Below are 9,009 nucleotides of genomic sequence, written 5' to 3' on the forward strand. Positions count from 1 at the left end.
CTGTTCCCCATCCTGAACCCCCCTCCCACCTCCCTCCCCATCCCATCCCTCTGGGTCAGCCCAGTGCACCAGCCCTGAGCATCCTGTGTCCTGCATTGAACCTGGACTGGCGATTCATTTCATATATGATATTATACATGTTTCAGTGCCATTCTCCCAAATCATCCCACCTTCTCCCTCTCCCACAGAGTCCAAAAGAGTGTTCTATACACTGTGTCTCTTTTACTGTCTCGCATACAGGGTTATCATTACCATCTCCCTAAATTCCATATATATGCATTAGTATACTGTCTTAATGGCCTCTCACTCCCCAGGTACCTGAAGTGAGAAATCCAAGAGAGAGGAGAATGGGTGATGGCAGCCAAAAGAGTAGAGCGCACAGGGAGGAAACCCAGTAAACTTGACTCTCCTGTGTGCATCCTTCCTGGCTGTCCATGTCCTGCTGGTAGCAGACTGGCCCTGGCTGTTCTTATGGCCTTGATATGCTGTCTGCACAGGGTACTTAAACCTGCTTTTCTGCACTTTCCTGGAATTGTCTTACAAAAGGGAATCACAGTGCAGAGGCCAAGAAGGTGTGCTCTGGAGGCAAGTAAACTTTGTTACAATTCCAACTCAGTCACTTACTTAAAAGCCATGTGATCTTGATCAAGACATTTTGGCCTTTGGGAAATAGTTGTTTTTCCTTCTTTCACTGAAGTATAGTTGGTGTACCATATAAGTTACAGGTGTACAATACAGTGCTTCACAATTTTTAAAGTTTATACTCCATTTATAGTTATTAGGAAATAACTATATTCCCCATGTTGTACAATATATTCTTGTAACTTATTTTATACCTAAGGGTTTGTACCTCTTAATCCCCTACTTATATATTGTTCCTCTGCCCTCCCCTGTCCCCAGTGGTAATCAATAATTTGTTCTCTGTAATTGAGTCTGCTTCTTTTTATGTTATATTCACCAGTTTGTTGTATTTTCAGATTCCACATATAAGTGATATTATACAGTATTTGTCTTTCTCTGTCTGACTAGTTTCACTTAGCACAGTACCCTCCAAATCTATTCATGTTGCTGCAAATGGCCGCATTCTGTTCATTTTCACGACTGAGTAATGTTCCATTATATAGATATATCACATCTTTTTTCACCCATTCATTTGCTGATGGACACAGTTGTTTCCATGTCTTGGAAATTGTAAATAATGCTGCTATGAATATTGGGGTGTGTGTATTTTTTCGAATTAGTGTTTTTGATTTTTTTTTTTTGGTATATACCCAGGAGTGGAATTGCTGAATCATATGATAATTCTGAGAGAATCTATTCAAGAAAATTAGACATACCAAGTGAACATTTCTTGCAAAAATGGACTTGATAAAAGACAGAAATGGTATGGACGTAACAGAAGCAGAAGATATTAAGAAGAGGTGGCTAGAATACACAGAAGAACTATACAAAGGAGATCTTCATGACCAAGATAATTACGATGGTATGGTCACTCACCTAGAGCCAGACATCCTGGATTGTGAAGTCACGTGGGCCTTAGAAAGCATCACTACGAACAAAGCTAGTGGAAGTGATGGAATTCCAGTTGAGCTGTTTCAAATCCTGAAAGATGATGCTGTGAAAGTGGTGCACTCAATAGGCCAGCAAATTTGAAAAACTCAGCAGTGGCCACAGGACTGGAAAAGGTCAGTTTTCATTCCAATCCCAAAGAAAGGCAATGCCAAAGAATGCTCAAACTGCCACACAATTGCACTCATGTCACATGCTAGTAAAGTAATGCTCAAAATTCTCCAAGCCAGGCTTCAGCAATATGTGAACTGTGAACTTCCAGATGTTCAAGCTGGACTTAGAGAAGGCAGAGGAACAAGAGATCAAATTGCCAACATCCGCTGGATCATCAAGAAAGCAAGAGAGTTCCAGAAAAACATCTATTTCTGCTTTATTGACTATGCCAAAGCCTTTGACTGTGTGGATCACAACAATCTGTAGAAAATTCTGAAAGAGATGGGAATACCAGACCACCTGACCTGCCTCTTGAGAAATCTGTATGCAGGTCAGGAAGCAACAGTTAGAACTGGACATGGAACAACAGACTGGTTCCAAACAGGAAAAGGAGTACATCAAGGCTGTATATTGTCACCCTGCTTATTTAACTTATATGCAGAGTACATCATGAGAAACGCTGGGCTGGAAGAAGCACAAGCTGGAATCAGGATTGCTGGGAGAAATATCAATAACCTCAGATATGCAGATGACACCACCCTTATGGCAGAAAGTGAAGAGGAACTCAAAAGCCTCTTGATGAAAGTGAAAGAGGAGAGTGAAAAATGTTGCTTAAAGCTCAACATTCAGAAAACGAAGATCATGGCATCTGGTGCCATCACTTCATGTGAAATAGATGGGGAAACAGTAGAAACAGTGTCAGACTTTATTTTTTGGGGTTCCAAAATCACTGCAGATGGTGACTGCAGCCATGAAATTAAAAGACGCTTACTCCTTTGAAGAAAAGTTATGACCAACCTAGATAGCATATTGAAAAGCAGAGACATTACTTTGCCAACAAAGATCTGTCTAGTCAAGGTTATGGTTTTTCCTGTGGTCATGTATGGATGTGAGAGTTGGACTGTGAAGAAAGCTGAGTGCTGAAGAATTGATGCTTTTGAACTGTGGTGTTGGAGAAGACTCTTGAGAGTCCCTTGGACTGCAAGGAGATCCAACCAGTCCATTCTGAAGGAGATCAGCCCTGGGTGTTCTTTGGAAGGAATGATGCTAAAGCTGAAACTCCAGTACTTTGGCCACCTCATGTGAAGAGTTGACTCATTGGCAAAGACTCTGATGCTGGGAGGGATTGGGGGCAGGAGGAGAAGGGGACGACAGAGGATGAGATGGCTGGATGGCATCACTGACTCGATGGACGTGAGTCTGAGTGAACTCTGGGAGGTGCTGATGGACAGGGAAGCCTGGCGTGCTGCGATTCATGGGGTGGCAAAGAGTTGGACACGACTGAGCGACTGAACTAAACTGAACTGATGATAATTCTATTTTTAGTTTTTTTGAGGAAACTCCAATCTGTTTTCCACAGTGGTTGCACCAATTTGCATTCTCGCCAACAGTGTTTGAGGGCTCTCTTTTCTTCATATCCTTGCTAACATTTGTTATTTGTGTTCTTTTCGATGATAGTCATTCTGATAGGTGTAAAGTGATATTTCATTGTGTTTTTGATTTATATTACCCTCATGATTGGTGATATTGATTGTCTTTTTATATACTTGTTTGTCTTTTGCATATATTTGGAGAAATGTCTATTTGAGTCTTTAGCCCATATTTTGATTGGGTTATTAGGTTTTGTTTTTTACTACTAAATTGTAGGGCATTCTTATATGTTTTGGAGATAACCTGTTATCAAATATACGGTTTGCAAATTTTCTCTGTCATTCCAGAGGTTGCTTTAAAATTTGGTTGATTGTTTTCTTTGCTGTACTGAAGTTTTCCAGTTTGAGGTAGTTCCATTTATTTTATTTTGATTTTGTTGCTTGTGCTTTTGGTGTCATACTCACAAAATTATTACCAAGACAAATGTCATGAAGATTTTCCCCTGTGTTTTCATTTAGGGGTTTTACAGTTTTGGGTGTTTAAATATTTTAACTCATTTTGAGTTTATAAGTATCAAATTCATCTCTCTCTTTTTCTTTCTTTCTTTTTTTTTTTAAATGTAGATATTCAATTTTCCCAACATCATTTATTGAAAGGACTCTCCTTTCCCTATTGTGTATTCTTGGCATCCTCATTGAAATCAGTTGGCTGTGTATGTGTGGAGTTACTTCTGGACTATCTATGCTGTTCCATTGATCTACATGTCTGTCTTCATAGAAGTACTATGCTGTTACACTTGCTATCAGTTCAGTTCAGTTCAGTCGCTCAGTCGTGTCCGACTCTTTGCGACCCCATGAATCGCATAGCTTTGTAATATATTTTTCAGTTGGGATGTGTGATGCCTCCAGTTTTATTCTTCTTTCTCAAAATTGCTTTGGCTATTTGTGGTTTTTTGTGTTCCCACATGAAATTCAGAATTGTTTTTTCCTAATTCTATTTCTGAAAAATTGCCATTGGAATTTTGCTAGTGATTACATTGAATCTGTAGATCACCTTGAGTAGTAAGGACATTTTAACTCTATTGTCTTTCAGCTCATGAACATGATGAGATAGCTTTCTATCTGCTTATGTCTTAATTTATTTCACCAATACTTTGAAGCTTTCTGTAGACAAGTTTTTCACCTTTTAAAAGTTTAATTCCATGTGTTTTATTTCTTTTGTTGCTATTTTAAGTTGGATTGTTTTCCTAATTGCATTTTCAGATAGTTTATTCTTAGAGTACAGAAATGCAACTGAGTTTTGTATGTTGACTTTGTATACTACAACTGTGCTGAATTGGTGTATTAGTTTTAACATGTATGTTGATAGCTGATATATCTCCAGTGTCCACAGTAGTACTTGTGGACATGTAGTAGATAATAAATAAACATTTGTGGAATTAATTTATTATTTCAGATATAAATTATAAGTCTATCTGTAAAATGAATTTTCCTAAGAGAAATTGTTAGGGTAAATATATATCTTAAAATGAATATTAGCTCTTTCTGCCATCTTTCCATGTCACCAGAATGGTGTACATGAATGTCCTGGCTAATGCTCTCAAAAGTATCAGCAATGCCAAAAAGAGAGGCAAACACCAGGTTCTTATTAGACCATGCTCCAAAGTCATCATCAGCTTCCTAACTGTAATGATGAAGCATGGTTACATTGGCAAATTTGAAATCATTGATGATCACAGGGCTTGGAAAACTGTTGTGAACTTCACAGGCAGGCTAAATAAGTGTGGAGTGATCAGTCCCAGATATGATGTGCAACTCAAAGATCTAGAAAAATGGCAGAATAACCTGCTTGCATCCTGTCAGTTTGGTTTCATTGTACTGACAACCTTAGCTGGCATCACGGACCATGAAGAAGCAAGACAAAAACACACAGGAGGGAAACTCCTTGGATTCTTTTTCTAGGGATGTAATACATGCAAATAAAATGCCTCACAGGACAAAATAAAATGAATACTAGAATATCATCCATGGAGCTGTTACAATTTATGGGAATACTCTTTCCTCCCATAGCCTTAGCAAAAGATTGTTATCTTTGCAAATCTGATTTCAGTGTATTTTAATTCACCTTTTTCCTAATATGAGTAAAGCTGAGTGCCATAGATGTTTTTAATTTTTAAATTGTTTTCTAATATTTGTTGCTCCCCCTACCCTGTTTAGACCCGATTTTATTCTTTCCAGGTCTCCATTAAATTTTCCAGTCTGATTAGTTGAGCAATCCTTTTTTCCCTCATTAATATTTATCTTATTACCATGTACTAAATTCTCATGTATTTGATTACTTACCTTGTAATTAGTGAGATTTATACATCAACACAGTTCCATTTTAGTGATGAGAACCTAAAAAACGTCTTTAGATTGAAGTCTTATTAGAAAAGAATAAGATGAACAGATTTCAAATGTTCAGTTTGATGTATTTTGACAACTGTATTTACTTAATTATCTCCTCTCCAACATAGAACATATCCATCACCCCAAGAAATTCCCATAAATTTGTTTCTGATCAGTGTGCAATGCCCACCTTAAACCAATCTCTTTCTGATTTACCACTTCTAATTACTTTTGCCTGATACTGGATATCATACAAATAGACTCATACATTATCTACTCTTTTGTTCCTTTTTTTAAAAAACTTGACACAATATTTTTGAGAATAAATGAATAAATTTTGCTTATACACTACTTTGTGTTTTTTAATTGCTTAGTATTTTACCACTATATGAACAAATTATAATTTATTTCTTCATCCTAAGTACATCATGAGAAACGCTGGGCTGGAAGAAGCACAAACTGGAATCAAGATTGCCAGGAGAAATATCAATAACCTCAGATATGCAGATAACACCACCCTTATGGCAGAAAGTGAAGAGGAACTCAAAAGCCTCTTGATGAAAGTGAAAGAGGAGAGTGAAAAAGGTTGCTTAAAGCTTAACATTCAGAAAACAAAGATCATGGCATCTGGTCCCATCACTTCATGTGAAATAGATGGGGAAATAGTGGAAATAGTGTCAGACTTTATTTTTTGGGCTCCAAAATCACTGCAGATGGTGATTGCAGCCATGAAATTAAAAGATGCTTACTCCTTGGAAGAAAAGTTATGACCAACCTAGATAGCATATTCAAAAGCAGAGACATTACTTTGCCGACTAAGGTCCGTCTAGTCAAGGCTATGGTTTTTCCTGTGGTCATGTATGGATGTGAGAGTTGGACTGTGAAGAAAGCTGAGTGCCAAAGAATTGATGCTTTCGAACTGTGGTGTTGGAGAAGACTCTTGAGAGTCCCTTGGACTACAAGGAGATCCAGCCAGTCCATCCTAAAGGAGATCAGTCCTGAGTGTTCATTGGAAGGACTGAGGCTAAAGCTGAAACTCCAGTACTTTGGCCAGCTCATGTGAAGAGTTGACTCATTGGCAAAGACTCTGATGCTGGGAGGGATTGGGGGCAGGAGGAGAAGGGGATGACAGAGGATGAGATGGCTGGATGGCATCACCGACTCGATGGACATGAGTTTGAGTGAACTCTAGGAGTTGGTGATGGAAAGGGAGGCCTGGGGTGCTGCAATTCATGGGGTTGCAAAGAGTCGGACATGACTGAGCAACTGAACTGAACTGATTGACAAACATTTGGGTTGTTGCTAGTTTTGGGCTATTATGAATAGATCATTAAAAACATTCTTGTACAAGTCTTTTTGAGGACTTTTTTTTATGGGTTATAGGATAAATATCTAGGAATGTAAATTCTGGATCATCAGGTAGATGTGTTTGTAAATTTAGAAACTCCTGAGGAGTCCTTTGAAGTGATTACACCAATTTATACTATCACTAGCAATGTATGCAAGTTCCAGTTGCTTCACATCCTTACCACCATTTAATATTACCAGTTTTTAAAAACTATGAGCATTCTGATAATCATCTCATTACGTGCTTTACTGTGGTCTTAGTTTACTAGATGATTAACGAATAGTCTTGAGCATATTTTCATGTCTATATTGATCATTTGTATATTTTCTTTTGTCAAAGCATGCTCAAAGATTTTGCTCAGTTTTAATTGGATAGCTCATTTTAATTTTTTTTGTAAAAATTCTTCATGAGTCTAGGTAGATTTTCCCCCTATTCTGCCCTCTCTAGTTTTTCTTAACTGTGTCTTTTTGCAAACAAAAAATTAACTTTGACAAGGTCTAATTTATCAGATTTTTAAATAAGCAAAGCATTTTGTGTCCTGAGAAGTCTCTTAGCAGATATTAGATCATGAATATATTTTCCTGAGTTTTCATTCAGAAGTTGGACAGACTGTACTTTCTGTTTAGGCGTGTGACATATCTCAAGTTTTTATTTCTTTGTGAAGAATAGGCGTCTTAACAGTGTTAAGCCTAGTGTTAAGTCCACTTTCTAATTCTATTTACTTAGTCTTTAATTTCTTTTAGCAATACTCTGTAGCTTTCGGTATACAGGTATTGTATGTATGATGTATGTATTTCATTAGATGAAATGTATGTATGTATGTACGAAATGATGTATGTATTTCACTAGGTACTTAATGTATTTTGATATTGTAAACAATGTTGTTAAAAAAATTTTTTTTTCCTTTTTGTTGTGTTGAGCCATTTGCAGGATCTTAGTTCCATGACCAGGCTTTGTACCTGGACCGACAGTGGTGAAAGTGCTGATTTCTAACCACTGGACCTAACCACTCCGTGAAATTTTATTTTCTGTTTTTTGGTTCCCAGTATATTGAAGAGCAACTGACTTTGTATTTTGACCTTGAATCCCCAGTATTGCTAAATTGTTAGTTCTAATAGTTTACATAGGGTTACTATGGACACAATCATGTTGTAAAAAATAACAAAAGTTTTACTGATTTCTTTTTTAAAATGTGCATACCTTTTATCATTTTTGTCATATTGCACAAAGGCAATTGTCCTAACAATGGTACAATGTAGAATATAAGTGGTGAGGGTAGACTGTAAGAACAGCCTTCTGTACTTCTTCAAAGTTATTGTTTATCGGCTTAAGGAACTTTTCTTTCATTTCTAGTTTACTGAGAATTTTTTGTATATTTTGAATCAGGTATTCAGATTAAATGGAGCTATTGAGAGGCTTCCACTCTCTGGGTCTTAGTCTCTTAGAGTTAGTGGGAATAAAGTTTCTATAGTTTGTGGGAATAAAGAGTACTTGAATTATGTTCCCTGAACCCCATATGGGTCATTCATGTGAGAGATTTGACTGGAGGAGAGAAGTGAACAGACCTTGGCAGAGAGAAGCTTCATGAACTTTTCTGTTTGTATTAGTTGTCATTTTTTTTTTTTTAATGAGAAAACTAAGGTCCAAAGAGATCCTCTAACTTGTTCAAGATCATACATGTTAACATAATAGCTGTTAATAGTTGATATGGCTTTAGAAGAAGGAGTGTAAAGGCAAGATTTTAATGCACAGAGAAAAGTCAAAAGTGGGCATTTGTGGTCGCTACCTGACAAATCTACATAAAAGTGCACCCTGACCCAGAACTTTCCCTCCATGTTAGGATCATTACTTTGGGCCAGTTCATGAAAATCTGGGGAAGACCCACCTCAGTTATGTGCTGTGACAGGGTGTGTGGAACAGGTACCACAGTGTGCTAGAAGAAATCAGGATCCAGTGTTCTCCTGGCAACTCTGCCATTGCTGCTTTATGTGACCCCTGCCACTGTTATTTCACATCTATGGCTTTCAGTTTCCATTTGAAGAGAAGGGGCTTGCATTAGACCAGGAAGGAGACCTTAATGGATGGTTTCTTTATAGGCTAAAAGCCACCATATGGTCCCTCTCAAAGAAGTAAAACAAAAATGTATAAGCCACGGGAAGAGCTCTCTGACTCAAAAATCTC

General features: G+C 37.5%; 1 protein-coding gene across 1 annotated transcript; it reads left to right on the forward strand.

Annotated features, from left to right (window-relative positions):
- Positions 1-4,637: 4,637 nt before the first annotated feature.
- On the forward strand, positions 4,638-5,054 carry LOC128045245 (40S ribosomal protein S15a-like). The gene has a single exon (XM_052637743.1). It carries the CDS (start codon positions 4,662-4,664, stop codon positions 5,052-5,054), a length of 393 nt encoding a protein of 130 aa, XP_052493703.1. The 5' UTR covers positions 4,638-4,661.
- Positions 5,055-9,009: the final 3,955 nt, after the last annotated feature.

This window comes from Budorcas taxicolor, chromosome 3, assembly GCF_023091745.1.
Source record: "Budorcas taxicolor isolate Tak-1 chromosome 3, Takin1.1, whole genome shotgun sequence".
NCBI lineage: Eukaryota > Metazoa > Chordata > Mammalia > Artiodactyla > Bovidae > Budorcas > Budorcas taxicolor.

Excerpts from the sequence above, each read along its gene's own strand:
- LOC128045245 (XM_052637743.1), top strand. The coding sequence starts at position 4,662 with ATGGTGTACATGAATGTCCTGGCTAATGCTCTCAAAAGTATCAGCAAT.